Source organism: Pseudorca crassidens, chromosome 9 (genome assembly GCF_039906515.1).
Source record: "Pseudorca crassidens isolate mPseCra1 chromosome 9, mPseCra1.hap1, whole genome shotgun sequence".
Lineage (NCBI taxonomy): Eukaryota > Metazoa > Chordata > Mammalia > Artiodactyla > Delphinidae > Pseudorca > Pseudorca crassidens.
In genome coordinates, this window is record NC_090304.1 from 61,439,690 (window position 1) to 61,457,229 (window position 17,540).

At 40.3% G+C, this 17,540-nt stretch overlaps 1 protein-coding gene and 1 pseudogene across 28 annotated transcripts in view; both read right to left on the reverse strand.

Annotated features, from left to right (window-relative positions):
* Positions 1 to 379: 379 nt before the first annotated feature.
* On the reverse strand, positions 380 to 2,401 carry LOC137230693 (uncharacterized; annotated as a pseudogene).
* The window catches only part of DLG2 (discs large MAGUK scaffold protein 2), a 2,011,757-nt gene continuing 1,994,596 nt past the window's right edge, over positions 380 to 17,540 (reverse strand). For all 28 annotated transcript variants that reach the window (XM_067750569.1, XM_067750576.1, XM_067750568.1 and 25 more), the window contains 4 exons: positions 14,087 to 14,259; positions 11,912 to 12,021; positions 6,828 to 6,919; positions 380 to 5,118 (listed from right to left, as the gene is read on the reverse strand). In XM_067750569.1, coding sequence (XP_067606670.1) covers positions 5,012 to 5,118; positions 6,828 to 6,919; positions 11,912 to 12,021; positions 14,087 to 14,259 — 482 coding nt within the window. In that variant the 3' untranslated portion in view covers positions 380 to 5,011. The remainder of the gene's footprint in view (positions 5,119 to 6,827; positions 6,920 to 11,911; positions 12,022 to 14,086; positions 14,260 to 17,540) is intronic.

Sequence of the window (17,540 nt, forward strand, 5' to 3'; positions counted from 1 at the left end):
ACCCTTGGCAAAATCCTGATTAAAAGCAGGCAAGATGGCAATCGAATATTCAAAAATATTCAAAAGCAGCACTTTCAGCTGCTCTAGGCAGTGCCAATATTTCTCAGAGCGAATCTACTCTAACTACACTTTAGTTCTAAAATCAGACAAGTCTGATAAAAATAGAAATGAATGATTCTATTCTTCGTGAAATAAGACAAATTATGCTTTGGGAGAAAATAATTTGCTATAAAGTATAAAATGTTTTAATATTTATATCTTATAATAAAACCATGACATGTTTATAAACACTCTATCAAGCATTTTTACAATGGGGCCGCCGCTGACAACTGGAAACGCAATAAATATGCAAAGACACACTGAGTATGAAATATACATCTTGATTTTATAATCGTGTGTGCTTTATTTTTTACACAAATGGAATGGAAGTGTCGAATATTTACACTTAACAGGAGTGTAAGCTGTGCAGTGTCTCTGTAAACTCCAGCCCAGGCAAGGAGTATGTTTCCCTCCCTCCCATCCGGCACTACAGCTCAATGGAGAAGCATCCTGTCAGAGAGAAGCACAAAACTGTCATATCGAAATCTCACGCATACAGCCTGGTGCACTCAGAAGTTAAGACACATTTAGGAAACACAGATTCAAAAAGGAGAGAAGAAAAGTTTGCCATCTCATTGGGAGTCAACCTTGTCATTTGGTAGTCTGTCCTCCTGAGTTGCTAGGGAGCTTCTGTAGTCTATCTTTTAGATGATCTTTGTCTAAATCATTCACCTTAGTTTATCCTCAGCTGCTACAAGAAACTGCACAGCTGTACAAGAAATGATTTCCGAAGCACAGTTTTCAGTGAGGAAGGATATTTACAGACTAAAGTGTGTGTGTGGGTTTCCATCCACATTCATTTGTACCCAATGTAGTATGTGTATACATGATAGACATACCACATATACCATACGTACAGAGAAGTAAAATGTATATCCACAGAATTCTGTAGGGAGTCCTCTTTCAAATCAGTTGTCATGGGAGGTACTCCACATACTCTAAGGGAAATGTCCCCTTTTGTCCTCTTTAGGAGCGACAGATTACTATGATAAACTTAGGAAGTAGCCTGAGTCTTTGACTTAAATATTTTTGTAGGAATTTAGGCAGGACCAAGACAGGAAAAAAGAGATGTAATTTCACCAGCAAGTCCATTCAATCTCACCAGAGCAATCACCAGCTGAAAAGCAGAGGGAGCTTCACATGAAAATAGGAAAAAGAAAGCTTATGAATGGAGAAAAAGTCTCTCTCCAAACCAAGGTGATGGCATGGCTTCCATGAGAAGGAAGAGGTTTGGTGTCAGAATAATTGCTGGGGCCAGAGTCTGCCTTTATTGAAAGGAAGTGTCCTCAGAGCCGTGGGATGGTGCTGGGAGCAGGCTCACTTTGGACCAGGCTTCAGGCAGAGGCACCCAGGTGCCGGCAGGGCCCAGAGCACGTGCATCATCACTGCCAGGGCAGCGGTGCAGGCTGGCTCAGTGAGGTGTGATGGAGCTGGCTCCAGTGCAGGACCTCATTCAGGCTCAGCTTTGCCTTCTGGGCTGCCTGGGTGAGACGGCGACCCAAAGAATTTGTGTCGTTAGTCCAGTGTATGGACTTGCTGTCTGAATCAGCCATGAGCCCTTTTAGGACGGAAATACTAAGGAGTGGGTTATGGGAGAGGAGATGATCAGAGATGTGAGAAGAGAAAGGACAGGAAAGGTGGAGGAAGAGGAAGAGGAAGGGGAGAGACTGAGAGTAAAAGAGAGATAGACAAAGAGACTGGGGATCAAAGGGGAGGGAGAAAAGAAGGAATGCGGGAGAAAGCCAACAACTCAGAGAAGACGGGAAGGAAGGATAAAAGGAGAGGTACACAGAAGAGAGCTGGAATGAGACAGAACTAGGAGGGGAAGAGCAGAGGGAAAGAATGAGGAGAAAGAAGAGGCAAGAGCCATAGGAGCGGGGAGCTTTTCCCTGGCTCGGAGTCCTGAAGGGCTGGCAGTAGGATCTAAGACAGCTCAGAGGCACCTGAGTGCAGGCTTCGTAAAGATGGGCGCACTCAACAGAGCGAACCCAAAAGCTTGGAGCCGGGAGAAAAAGCCTGCAAAGAAGTGGCCAACAAATTCTGTGGGAGGAGAGCAGAAAAACAAATGCCCCTGCAATTAGCTGACAAATGGGATTTTGATTTTGGTAAAGCTGAGACCCCCGTGGTGCTACACATTGTACCAGAGCATGAAAAATAGCACCAGTGAGACGATCTGGCACTTTTCCGAAAGGGCCCAGCATGTGAAGGTGACGTTGCGCCCCCAGCAAGCCTTCAGATTGGAGAGAGCTCTCGACAAAGTTTGCAGTGTTAGCACCAGTCTGGCCCCAGGCTCCAAGTGCATTTGCACCAGTTGTAATCTGGGTAACTTTCATGCCATTTCCACACAAGTCGTCAGATTTGCTGCAAAACACACTGGTTCACTGGAGCCGTAGAGACCTCAACATTGGGAAGCGCAAGACAACACAACAAATGGAGGTGTAAATTCTACAGGAAAAGACCCTCTCTCACCAATTGGCTTGGTGATTCTTCAAGCAAATATATATGTATATATATATTTATATAAATCTACATAAAAAAATCAGTGCAAATGCCAATTCTAATCAGAAGCATCTACACTAGGAAAATAAATAATTATATTACTACAAAACCAAGGGTTGGTGGGTTCAATCTGATTGTACTCAGCCACAGCAATACTTAAGATTAAATGGAAAGCACATCACATGACCCATGGAAACATCTATTCATTAGTGACAGTCCTTTACATAAATGGTTGCATGCTTAGTTGAGAAACCAAAGAAGTCATCATGGCGGCCTAAAAGTCGAGCTGGGATCAGGAATGGCATTCTGGTGGCAGAAAACTTCTGGGAGTAAGACTGATGAAAGCAGGCCTTGACCTGAAACTGGCGAATTGCAGACATGGACACATTTTTGACATTTTGAGTGCTCCAAGGAAGTCTTGGGAAATTTAACTTTCATCAGAGGGAAAAATGCACTGCTAGCTCTTCCATTGGTAAAGGTAGCCTCAAGACTATAGGTAGATGCATGACTTTGCATTTTTGTGTTTGTTTTGGTGACTGCAGCCGGGCAGACAGTGGTAGTTTAGTGTAAGACGAATAATGCTTGCTTTTGGAAAGAGACCCTCATTCTGAGCTCTGATGTTCTTACTGTGAAGAAGCCCCATCACTGCTGATGGCTGTCTCTTGCTCTCCCATCGCAGCCTGCATGCTGGTTTGCTGCACAGTGTGGCAGAATCCCTGCCAGGTCTGATGTACCCCAGAGATAAGGCGATGGGGCTTAGTTTGGGCATGTATACAACCCAGAGTTGAGTAGTTATTGAGATCACTGAAAAGTCTCTCTCTAAACGCCCTGGGCACAAGCAATGCTGATGTCACCAATGGCTCTAAAGTGGGATATAGGCTTCGGGAGGTTTCTTTTTGTAAATCATCATTATTATAATTGCTAAAAAATAAACTTGGTCCAGGCGCATCCCCCAAGAAAGGCAGTTCAGTTGGTTGAGCTCAAAGTCATTAATGGTCTTTCCTGATGGTTCTATCTCTTTGTCCGGTACACAGAAAAAAAAGTCTGTACCCCTCACGCCCCCCCAACCAGATGCTTCCCTTCTCTCTCTCTTCCTCAGAGAAATAGTGCATTTTGGGGCAGATCTCTCTATGGCTCTATACCTTCTCTGGCTATTACAAAACCCTCAGTTACTTGTGAAACAGACCAAAAAAAAGTCCTAATTATTCATGATGGCCAAAATACTAAATGATCCTTTAAGAACTGTATGTAAGTTAACTAGGAACAACATTATTCAACTATTTGCATGGCAGGCCCAGGTTGTTTGACAAGAGAAAAGCAAAAGCAAAAACTTCCCTTTACATCATTTGCATGAGTTTGTCTCTGAAAGCCATCAGCTTAAAAAAATGCATTAACCAAATGTCCTCCAAAAATATTCATGGGGGTAACTCATTAAGGGATGTGCTCCATGGGAGTGTATCACTAACGTGGAAGGGAGATCATGGGAGGTAAGTGAGGGAGAAGTCTTTGTCAGGCTTCAGAAGGAACTCAGATGCTCTCAATGGATCATTGGCAACAAAAGGGAGAGTGCAGCTTTCTGGTGTTGAATTGGACCATCTGCAGATAGTGCATACATTTAGTCTTTCAATGAATTAATCTTTACAAAATATTTCACAAAACTTCTTTAACCTATAGAAATTCATTTCTATACATTTAATATATTTTTATTATATAAATTATTCTCATCTTTAGTGCCTTCTTTAAGTTTATAAATGGCAAAATAGACGATAAACAATCATAAAGCTAACCCCAGGTGGAATCCCCTCCTCAGTGAGGTCAGTCCTCCACACACTCGCAAATTTTATGAAATGCTTGTCTTTGCAGATGCCAGGAAAAGAAACTACACACTTATCCTTCCCTGATATTATGCCGTCTCCAAAGGGACTCCTTTCTTTTTTTCCCTTCGTTCTTTCTTTTGCTTGTTAAGAAATCAAAGGAGGTGCATAGTTATAAAATTCGAAGTGTACCAATTACAGATGTGGGTAATGGGAAGGTTGGTGAAGTTCAAGTGCTGGCAACTTTTCTTTAAAGCAAAAAACACAGGGAGCTCAGCAGCTAAATCAGCTCTGGACATCTGCTGGGTGAGGAGGCTGCCCATCTCTTGGGCACAAAGCCCGTCAGAGGTTCATCCCTACCCCTGGCACTCTGAGCAAAGCAAAGCCTTCCCGCGTACTGCACTGTCTTTTCTGTCCCACCCTTTGGCCCCTCCTTCTCCTTCATGGCTTCACACAGTTTGTGTTGTACATTCATAAGAATTCACATTGACTGCAAAAACATAAATGCAACAGAAACATAAAAACCTCCAAGTAGTGTATTATATATATTTTGTTCTTCTAAATGCTCTTCTGTCATTGTTGGAGGTGCAGTGGCTAATTTATAACTTCTCCTTTGAGGGAATCCAGATGAAAGGCCCAGATTGCTCTTCAATAACAAGCTTGCATTGGTTATAGATATCTTCTAAGGTGTCACCTTGGACAATAGCTAGAACAAAAGCAAACACACTGGAGTTAGGAATCACTCGCTGGCTGGTGAAGAACCACCATCGATCATGCAGCAGAAGCTCAAAGAGTGACAGACAAACTCATCAGGAAGCTTAATATTACTTTTTATTAGTAAGAAAAAGCAGAAATTCACTTAAGCAAAGTCACAACAATGATTTAAAAAAATCCTTACAAGGCACGTCCTAGATTGGTAATAAATGCACCATGGGCTTCCTACTTTCTACATGTCGCTCTGTAGTTCTGCATAATGAATCATTCATTTATTTAAATTTTACGGGTGTGTACTCTGGGCCAGGCACTGAGCTAGGCACTGATCAATTTTCAGATTGAGAGCTCCCTGTTATCAAAGAAAGCCAGACTTATATTCTCCGTACTGTACTTATTTTGTAAGGGGCAGAAATTCAAATATTTTAGACACAGAGGAAATAATAAAGATTTTAGAAGAATCTTTAGTTAATCTCCTCAACCCCCAAAACCTTTAAAAGAAAACCCCATTCATTCTCCAAGTAATCTGGTAAATCGAGATTTTACCTTACAGGGCTGTTTGTAGTGAGAATACCTTATGGGCAACTACTCGTAAAAAACATAAAAATAGGAGGAAACAAACAAACTGTGTATTACCTAAAACACCAAGTCACTTACAGTAGATTTAAATACATTTTATTATCTCCTTTGAACAGCAGCTATCTTGTAGACAGATACCCCAAACACATCAGTCCTATCCGTATGACACTAGGGCTTAAAAATAAACTGTGACTGATACATGGTTTAGTTCTGCAAAAACAATCCTCAGAATGTATTGATTATGATATTTTATTCCTGAATATAAACCACTGGTCAAAATGTACATTGTTTTCATTTAAAAGAACATCTTGGATGTTCTTTTAGGATGAAACATAACTCATATCTTTGTTATTAACCAAAATTTTACTTAAGATTTACCCAATTCAACATATTTGCAAACTGCTAAGCCCATGGCATTTTCATATTCTGAGTGAGAGAAAAAAGAAAACACCAAACTTCATGCACGGTAACTCAGGAGGAAAGTCCTTGTTTTTAAACCATCAGTGGTAAGGCAAATTCCGTAAGTGTTTCATGAACGCATGTTAAGGATAAAGAACCCAGGACGTGATACCCAGGACAAACTATCCCCCCAAATTCATGTTTCCAAGGAAATATTTAAAAAGAAAAAAAAAGTTTTGCATTGAGACTTGACATGGAATTAATTGAAATACAGAAAGTGTTTCAACATTTTCTTCAAGTGCTGCTAATGGGGAGACAGACCCATAGGTCCCTGAAGCAAAGGACAGAGGCCCTGGGCTTGCTTCCCAAGAGTAACTGCTTTGGATGGTACACATTTTGAGCCTTAAAAGTTTCTTTTTCAAATTTTCTGATGATCTCAGGGAGAGAAGCTGAATGAGGTATTAATGCTTAAAATCTCCTTAATAGCAGGAGATAGCTCAGTGGCATCTGCCACTCACGGTTTCGGGTAGGGCCAGTGGGAACCTGGAAGCTGAATCCAGAGAAGAAAGAAACCAGAGTTTTGGATCAAATGGAAGTAGAAGGAAATAAGGGGTTTTTAGCAGGAAGGTCTTAGGGCCCAGGTACACCAGGCCCAGAGCCCTCTCTATACCAAATGTCAGACAATTTATCTCCTTTCTCACAGCACAAATGTAAATGCAGTTTTACCTGTAAAATATTCTCCAAATTCTTGTTCTAGCTTAATTGCACGGTCATAGGTTTTCTTGGCTTGTTCCTCTGTTAAACGCTTATTCATCTCCCTGGGAAAATGAGAGTTAGCTATTAGAACACAAAGGGAACATACCAAATCCTGAAACACTACAATGCATGGCGAAAATGAGTCCTGCAGGAAGCCTAGTGTAATCTTAGCAGCAGCAGTCTCCTATTCCTCTTTGCTGGAATATTTTCAGCCACTAAGACTCCCTCCCAGGGGGCTCACTCTCTCGGAGGGCAGTCTCTTGGTCCCACATGGGACTGAAGCAGGATCTGTTCCGTCATGATTTCCAGTCACTGGTTCTGTCCTCTGCAGCCCCGCAGAGTAGGACTGAACTTCCTTCCTCCATGTCAGGCCCTTGGGTTTTTAAGTCAAGTGCTGATGTGTCTCTCGAGGCTTCCGCTCTTCCAGCAAAAACTGTCCTGCTTCCTTCATCTATTCTCTCATTGGATATAATTTCCAAATCCTAACTTCCTGGCCACCCTTCTTTCCTTAGACTTTGTTCTCATCTATCTCAACCTCTTTTAAACATGGGATGTAGAATTGAACGCAATCTTCTAGGGTGGCCAGAGGGAGGAGAGGAGAGGAGATGGAGAGAAGGGAAGACACATCACAGCCTTTCAGAGCTCATTATATCTAAGAGAACAAGACTTGACTGTTCTCAGGTCCTGACCTCGCAGAAAGCTTTGATCTCTCGACTCTCCCATCCTCCCCAAGGGCTGCTGTTCATCTTCAGTGTGGGCAGGAGACATGTGGAGTGGAGAAAGAGACAGTGCTTCCAACGAATTATAGAAAATGTGACAGGCCCCTCAGGCGTGTGTATCTTTCAGGCCGAAAAAGCATTCTGTAGCTTGCACGGCTCAACTTCTGCAAACAGTGAGGCATGTCTATAGCAACAAGAGCCCTGAACTTCCTCTGTTTTTATAATCAGTGGAATTTCAAGGAGCTGCTAAAGATGGCTTGAATTAAAGATACAGAGAGAAAGGAACAATCAAAAGCGCTGGGACCAAAATATTTTCAAACAGACTCTAAGCAAGTCATATCAGATAGTGAGCCAGAGAGAGGAGCTTGGCAAGAAGGACTCTCCGATGCTTATTTTGTTTATTTTTGTTCGGACAGAAGAACGGGCTGTAAAGGAATTACGCTGGGCATTCTCTGTCCTTCTTTCTGTTAGTCTGTCAGCCACTGGTGTATCATTAACTGTATGTTAGTGCTGCTTAATCAATCGTAAGATTATTTAAATCCAATCTAGTCTCAAGGACAAATTGAGGAGGGAGGAAAAGGGAGAATAACCTAATCTATTGATTCCCAACCAGTGTCAGCTTTATCCTCTCATGTCCTCTAGGTGTTAACATTTTTTGCCAACCAAAGTGTACTTATTAAGTAAGAATTATTTTATCTTCCCATTTTTCTTAATCAAAGACTGACAATCATTGCCTCTGATCATCATAAGAATACCAGTGTGACTGTACTGATAAAAGTTCAGCTAAGAGCAAAGACAGTTTGGTTGGTCCATCGGGAGGCATCGCAGGTACAGGTAGAATTTTGAAGGCATTGCTGCTTTCGCATGTCACTTTAGGATGCCAGATATCTGGGTCTTGAGCATGTAGTCTCAGGTTAATTCCTTTTTCAGAGCAAGTAACTGAGGTCAGAAGTAGTAAAGGAACTTGCCTAAGGTAAAAGAGTGAATTTGATGTAAGAACTCAAAGGTTTTTTTTTTTTTTGAAACCAATTTTTAGTGAAATAGACTTTCCAGTATGCCAAGACTTTCTTTCAAAAGAGGCCCTTATTTAGAAAAACACAAAACAAAACTGAAGTCTGACACTAACACAATTCTGGACTTGATGTTGATGGCTGCAATATACAGAAGTGGGAGTTTCCTGAAGTCTTGTTGTTGAAGTAAACTCATCTTCAACTGAGGGATGGTATCTATAATTCTCTTCCTAAACAGCACTAGCCCTAGAAGCTTTGAGCGGCTGTCACTCTTGGGTGGCAGGAGATGCTGGGCTAAACCAAGGTATCTTCTCACAGAAAGAAAGTGTTTTGCTCCAGATGTCATGAAATCATGTAGTTCTGGTTCTTCTTTGACTTCCCTGGTCCATACTAGTCTGTCTTCTCTGAATTCCCTTTGCGTTTATTGTAGCAATACTGAATTTAGGATTTTATCCTCTAATACGTGAACTTGTTTTGTCTCCCTGCCCAATCTGCTAGTTCTTTGAGGGCGGAGACCATGGCTTCTTCACTAGCATGTGGCATGGAGCTGAGTCAACACTTAACTTACTGAATGAATAAGTGAACGAAGAAATGAAACAATGAATGACTGGAGAGCTAGACAAACATAATTATGATACAGTTGAAGACAGAAGTAAACACAGGCCATCATGGGAGCAAGAAGGTAAAAGCAGATTGGGGTGGAAGTGTGGGGAGCCACAGGAAAGCTTCTTATCGCCATGGGATGGGGGTGGGGAATAGAAGTCACATGGCAGGTACAATGTAAAAAAACACCTGTTTCATATACGCCCTTGATTTTATGCTCCTCTGAAGAGTCAGCTACGTATGTGCTAATAAGTGCTGTGGTTTGATGTGGATGATGCACTTGAGAATAATGTGTGTGATGATCTATCAGTGCCTAAATGTGGCAGCTGCCATGCTTTTGTTCCAGGTGACCTAGCCTTCACCCCTCCCTGCGGAATGGGCAATTCATGCCAGCTTTGCTCCTCAAGTAAAACCCTCAGAAAAAGAGTGAGCTAGAAAGGAAGCATCTAGCATTTCCTAATAAGATCACATTGGTTTGAATGTCACCGTTACGGTACTACACATATGGCTGCAGCAAATGATGTCAGAGTCACTGTCTCATTGTGGAGTCCAGCCTTCAGCAGGCTTGATTTTCCTTGATGATACATGGCCGTGACAGGGCCCTAAGGCAAAACTAAACAAGGCATCTCATAGTTGTGGAAAGCAGTAGACCTTCTCCTGCTGAGAACATCCCCCAGTGTTGCACTGAACCAAATGTGCAGCTGCGGTTTCTCCCTCAGGCCTCCCTTTCCCCGGAAGCCACTTATCCCATTGCATGTTTATGATGTGAAAACTTATTTTTCTATTTCTGAAACGGGCCTTTAAGATGCTGTTCCCAGGAGGTGGGGGCCATATTTCTATGCTTCTTATTAATGTTAGCAGTACTAGTAACATTTACGAGGCCCTTCTCAGATTATAAATCACTTTTACTCAAGGAAATTTGCGGTTGCTTAATTCACTTTGCTCAATGCCCAACACAGTAGCTTACAAGAGGAGGAATTTAATATGTACCATTAGGGATAATACTATCAACAACCATTATTTTATCTTCAACACATATTTTTCCACAGTGCTAGCTGTGGGCAAAGCTCTTTATGATATATAAAGAGGTATTAGTACATAATTAGTACCTAATTTAGGTATTAATACCTAAATTCATGGGGCAGAAGGTACTAAGAGTGACCTCCTGACTATTTTTTCATCCTGGTAAGAACTTTGTCCATCTTTTATTTATGGGAGTCTATTCTGCTTTTAAGATATATCTCTGGCAATTTCCCTAGAGATCGACTATGTATTTAACTTAATTCTCTTAGACTGCAATTCCAGCTACTGTCGCTTATTCCTTCTAGAGAAGGTGCCAAATAATTGGTCGATATCCTCTACAAGTAACTGCTTTCTCCTCTGGGATAAATGATTTCATTTTCTTTGGTCTTTCCATAAACACTGTTTTCTAGTACTTCGTGGTTCACTTCCGAACCCTGCCAAATGCTCTAATGTCTTGAGGCCCAAATGGAGGCATATTTGGGCAAAGCTCTTACAATGGACACAGTGGTATCATCTCTTGTGGCCTCTTGGAAATGGCACTGTTTACATGGTTTGTAATGATAAAATAGTCTTATTCCTCTTACAATAAAGTAACTTGAAATCTTTTATAGTAATAATAGCTACCATTTAGTGAGTGATTATTATATGCCAAAGACCATATGGAGAACTCTACATTCAAGACGCTGTTTAACCTTGACACTAGCTCTATGAGGTCTGCATCATCAATGTGCTTAGTTTAGAGGTGAGGAACTAAATCTTACAGATGTTAAGCAAATTGCCTGAGCTCACATAACTGAACAGTAGCAAAGGAAAGAACCAAGCCTAGCCTGATTAATTTTCAAGTCCCTGCTCTTAGCCTTTTTGCTCGGCTACTTTTATGGCTACTGCAGCGTCACTTTTGTATGAGAGTGGTCTACAAAATAATGCCACCAATTTGTATCAAATTGGCACAAAAAATATTGTTACTTTACAGCCAGATCATGAATATCTGCCCATTTTGTTTACTGATTTTTGCAGGAAGATATTTTACACATTCGCTTAAAGATAAAAAGAACAAAAAAATCCAAGTCATGCATTTTCCCCTTGTTTATAAACGTACACAGGTCTGGAGCTTTTAGTTAAGCTTGTAGATGTTTTACTGAAAGGCCACTAAGAAAACGCCCTATTAAGGATAGCGGTCTACATAACATGAGGTTTTAATTAAGAAACATGAGAATTCTATGCTATAACAACGTGAAATGCCAATGCAAAGAGCCTAAAATATTGTTTGCTCCCTCTATGAAAACCCACACATTTAAAAAAATTTACTAGTGGAACTGCTCTCCAAAGTAAGAGATAATTTAAAGAGGATTGCTTCCTATCATTTGGAAAGCAAAGCAAGATAAAACAAAAACAAACCAAACCAACCTACCTTCAAAACTGCAACACAAAATGAAAATATCACACACACAAAAACAACTTGTGCAATGAAAACAAAAATCAAGAAACATTAGTGAAGACATTTTAAGTAATTATTGACATTATGTCTCTAGTGGTTCAAAAGAACTTTCACCTATCATTAAAAAAGGCAATTCTTAAAAAAAAAAAATCAACAATGTCAGTTCCCATTTGTAAGCATTTATGACAAAGAGCTGTTAACAATTTGCTCTGTCGTACGGAACAGGGGGCTGGATGAAGGCCGCCGCTGTCTTCCACTTACATCAGAGGTTCCAGAGACTTGGGTTTAATGAAGATGGCAATGGGATAGAGCTGAGCAACTTGTAACCGCTTGATAGCATTTCCTGATACGTCAAGTATACAGTGTTTGCCCTGGAAGAAAGAGAAGAAAAATAATGGAGTTAATCCAGGAAGAATGATCATAATCAAACCAAAAGGAAAAAAAAAAGTAAGTATGTTTTAGAGGGAGGTAAAAGATACTGGATTTCAAATTTTGAAAAAGAATCACTGCAAAGCATAAACAAAAGTTGATATACAGGGTCATAACCAAATGTTTGCAATAATTTATATTTCATACTCCTTTACTAAGCGTCTGTCACTGGGATAGATATTTTACTTGTGTTATCTCCGTTAACTTTATTTCCTTAAATAAATACCTGATGCTCTGCACCAGGAAGCTGTGTAGCCATATGTAATATGACTGAGTCCACTCTCATGAAACGCTCATAAACCATATCTGAAAACAACTGTCAAAAAGAAATTCCCAAATTGTCAAAGAAGAAATTCCCTACCTATGAGGTACATATTATCAACTGCATTTTACGGAAGAAAAGACTAAGGCTTAAAAATACTAACTTGCCCAAAGTCTCAAACCCAAGTCTTATTGGTTGAAATAAATAGATACCTTATTGTCTCACCCTGACCAACGTTAAATCTGGAAGAATGGTAATGTGAGTTTAGAACAATCCCATAAACATCTGCTGAGTGTTTATATGTATCCTGCCTTCGATATGCTCAGTCTAGTATAAAGCAAGGACAGACACAAAGAGTTACCTTAAATATTTTATCTTAAATGTTGAGATAGGCTTGCATAGTGTTTAAATATCTTGTTTCTTAACAAATAAAAACCCTATTACACTATAGCACACCTCATTTAACTTGCTTTCCACTGCAATGAGTGCTCAGAGCAAGGAGCTGCTTTATAAAGTATTTCTGGAAAAACAGACACATTTGCCTCACATCATATTCTGCCTCCTGGAGGGAAATGGCTTCATTACCCCGAGGCTAAAGAGCTTTACAAAAGAAGAGAAAAAGCATACTATGCAAATAGAAATAGTCCTAAATCAATAAAAGGGGATAAAAACTCATCCATAATATCCGTGTAAAAATGAAGAGAGTCCAGTGAGTACTTGAGCTTTTATAGGAGAAACACACTAAGGTGGCTCAAGCCTTTACCACTTACATAAATTCCAAGTTTGCTATGTGTGAAATGCAGCAGTTATATAAAATGTCTAAATGCAGTTTGATTATTCACTGGCCAGAACAGTTCGAGGTAACAAAGGTTGTGTCTACGAGAATAGATACCATTATCCGGGAAGCTGATTCGAAACAGTATGATATAGCTCAAAGAAGCCAGCTTTCCAGAGAGAAGAAAGCAGACCACCTTCTTACTGTATTCTCAGACAGACAGGAACATTTCTTGTTTAATCTTTTTCACCAATACATTAAAAGGGGGGGAAAAGGTTGTGTCAAATCCAGTCAATCCAACAAATATGATTGCCTCTTAACTCTTTTTTTTCTTCTATGAAATTGGTTCTCTGTGTTCATAGGAGATTAGGATCTTTCCTTAGGCAGATCTTAAAGGTACACTGAAGTGCTTTCCTATCCTATTCTCTCTTGAACGTTCTTCTCATTTCCACGCCCATGAAATCATCAGGAGGAGGAGAATCACAGCATCTACACCTCCTCTGAGTTAAAATGTCTGCCAGCAACAGGCCAGGCAGTCCTCCCCATCTATCTACCCCTCCACCAGGAGGATCTCGAGTTTTCAGGGAGATGAAAAGTTAACTCCTGCTAACAAAAAGAACTGAGGACCCTGATCTAAACAACGAAGAGTGACAAAGTTTTTAAAGTAAATTCAATGTTGTGGCCAAAGAGAAGTGAGTCAAGGATAAAGTGAATCTCCATAAGCTTCAAGCTGTTAATTGCCTTCAGGTTTATAGCTCCCTTTCCTCCTCTCCCCGCCAGGTCAGTCTTTATTGAGATTAGAATAAAGATTAATGATCTTGCTCTAAAGGGAATCTCTGCTTAGAGGTCTTAAAAGGAATATTTAATCAAAATTTACAGCTGAAGTCAGGAAAGAGTAATGACCAAAAAAATGCAGTTTGCCACCTGGGAACCTTCTTCAGGAGAGACGTAAGATGATTGGGGAACATACCCTTTCTGCTACAAATCTCACAGACTGCACACTGGTTCCATACAAGTTGTCATTGTACTGGCCGGCTTCTATAAACTTGTGCTCTTGGATGTCTTTCTCCATCTGTTCTCTGGAAATGACAAAGTGATAGTCTCTGCCATCCACCTCGTAGTCACGCTTTGGCCTTGTAGTATCTTTATAAAACAAAAAAGATGAAAATAAGGTAACTTTATACTCATAAACTTCCTTTATACATATATTTTTACACCCTCAGCATAGATATATAAAAATATGTAATATGAAGGACCATGACATAGTAAAGACTGTAAAGACTATAAAACTAGATAAAATATATGGAAATATATTTTCAGGCATCAGACAACAGGCAGTGTTGGGCTGTAATACTTAAGAGCAACACGAAGGGACTCCGCATTTACTCCATTTTCATTTCCAAATGGAGAGTGTCTAGAGGTCACGTAGTGCTAGGAGACTCTGAAGTTCAGCCAGACTGTGCATTTGGTTGAGACGCCAGAAGGGCCGCATGTTATGAGGTTACTCTCGACTTACTCTAGACCCACCTTCACAAACCCTAAAACCAAGTCAAAACTGGAAGAAGCTGATTTGTCAGTAAATTATTACCTGCCAGAACAAAAACTTAATATTCTATAAAGGAAGATAACAAAATCCAGATGCCCAATAATGTAGCATCACTATGTCTAGCACATGATAAAAGATTATGGGACAAGCAAAGAAGTAAAAAAATGTCTCATATTAAAAAATGGACATGCAGTATAAATATATCCGGGGATTTTAAAAGATGTAAAATGAGACGGTCACAGTTAAGGAGGGACTAAAAGTCATCAACTCTAACCATAGATAGAAATGGTTAAACTTTTTGGTAAGAAGAGAAGGGAAAATAATTTAACGTTATAAATAAAAAAAAAAGTTAAGATAAATGTCGCATGATATCACTTATATGTGGAATCTAAGAAATACAACAAACTAGTGAATGTAACAAAAAAGACGCAAACTCACAGATACAGAGAACAAACTAGTGGTTATGGGGGGGAGGGGCAATATTAGGGGTGAGGGGCTGGGAGGTACAAACTACTGGGTGTAAGATAGGCTCAAGGATGTATTGTACAACACTGGGAATATAGCCAATAATTTTGTAATAACTGTAAATGGAAAGTAATCTTTAAAAATTGTATTAAAAAGAAAGAATACAGGAGGGAGTAAGATACATTCTATACCTGCATTGCTCAGTGTGGTCACCAGCAGCCCCATTCAAGAGCACTTAAAATGGGGCTGGTCCATACACGTACAATACACACTGGATTTCCAAGACTTACTACCAAAAATTATGAAATACCTCAATAATTTTTATACTGATTACAATTGAAATGGTATTGTTCTGGATATATTGGGTTAAATATAATTTATCCTTAACATTAAAAAAATGTTAAAATATTTTTGATCTTTTACCCAGATATTTTCCCTAGAAATCCATCTTTAAAAATTATCAAAACTTTGGGGCTTCCCTGGTGGCGCAGTGGTTGAGAGTCCGCCTGCCGATGCAGGGGATGCGGGTTTGTGCCCCGGTCCGGGAAGATCCCACATGTCGCGGAGCGGCTGGGCCCGTGAGCCACGGCCGGAGCCTCTGCTCCACAACGGGAGAGGCCACAACAGTGAGAGGCCCGTGTACCGCAAAAAAAAAAAAAAAAATCAAAACTTTGGATGAAGTTTTATCCTTAAAGATATTCACTACATTAATTTATAAATTATAAATAATTATAACACATAATTATAATTGTATTTGAGTTATAATTCATAATATTGAAAAGTAGAGAAAACCCAAAATACCCGTGAGAAAGTATTAATTATAATAATCATTTAAAATAGTTATAAAATTTTAAATGATATTAAGCAAAAAATATCTATCTATCTATCTAATATGTGCGTAATCATGGGAGAAAATGCATGAAAAGAAAGAATAGGTAGAAATCTATGAAAATATTCAGCGATGTTACTTCTGGGTACCTTGTGGGATTCTGTATTTTTATTTTCTTGTTTAACTTTTTATCATTTTCCATGTTTTGTACAATGAACATGTATTGATTTTCATAAAATAGTGCTATTAATTATAAAAAGAGAAAGAGGAGACTATGCAAGGTGGAGGGGAAGTAAAAATGGTGTTAAAGGATTTTTTTTTCTTTCAAAAGTGGAGGAACAAGCTGGGAGCTGTGACAAATGGCCTAGGGTTTGACCTGATCATTTCTATCTGGAGTCTCTCTCAGGGTATGCTCTGTGGCAAGGTCTCTTCCCAGAACCCTTGCTGGGAACAGTTTCATGAGATAGCACAGTCGTCCTAGTTCCCTCCTGCCCATGTACTGCACACATGCAATTCTTGCTATTCTTCTGTATTCCGGGAGACATTTGCAGTCTTGAAATGTAAGAGACACTTCAGAGCATAAAGCTTAAAAACTGCAGAGTGAGAAAGAAATATCTGTTGAGATCAGATTTAAGAGCTCGATGATCTAATAAATTAAAATTCCCTGGTGGGTTTGTCTATGTACACAGAAGGCCTCTATGTATTTTTATGTGACACAGTGGGAGTAGAGATGGAAGTGGTGAGTGGGTGGGTGGCAAATGGGAGGAAGGAGAGCAGATAGCCTCTTACAGGCATGTAGCCCTGAGTGTACCAGAGGGACCAGGAGACCTGATGATTGTCCATAATGACAAGAAAGCAGATTAAAGTTTGCAGTGGCCAGGAGGGTGGGTTAAAATTTTATAATCCTTCTTGTCTGCATCTTCCCAACTCCTGAGGCTGTGAAACACTTGGGAAAGGCTATTTTGTTTTGCAATGACACACGGTCCTAAGTCATCCTGAGGTGATTTTAATAGATGGCTTTGTTTCTGATCTCTTTTCTTGTAACTGAGGGTGATCGCCAGTTAGATCCATTAAACCTGTAACCTGCCTTCACTGATTGAGCTCACTTTGTTGTTACAAAAAAACCTTGCAGGTCCTCCAAGCGTCACACAACCCAAACGATGTGTTTGCCTGAACTGTTTGTCAGGAACTCAGAGTCAGCTGCGTCCAGTTCGAGCTTGAGCTGGTTAAGACCACCGACCCTCCAACTGGGCAAGTGCCAATGTCCACTTGGTGACCTGACATCAGGGGGTCCCAAACTCCACCCTCAGAACATGCTAATGCTGTGATTTTCTGAACATGCTTGCCATGAGGAAGCCTGTAGCTTACTTGCACCTGCACAGAATGACATTTACCTCACCTTTTTCTTATTTCCAATCACCCTTCCCCATGCTCCCCACACCTCAGACCACCCTGCTCCTTCGTCCCACAAATATCCTGTTTCTCGCCTTCGCCTTCGAGGAGGCAGCGAGTCTGAGAGTCTGAGATTCGTTCTCCAATCTCTTCACTTGGCTGCCTCGTGAATTAACCCTTTCTTTGTTGCAA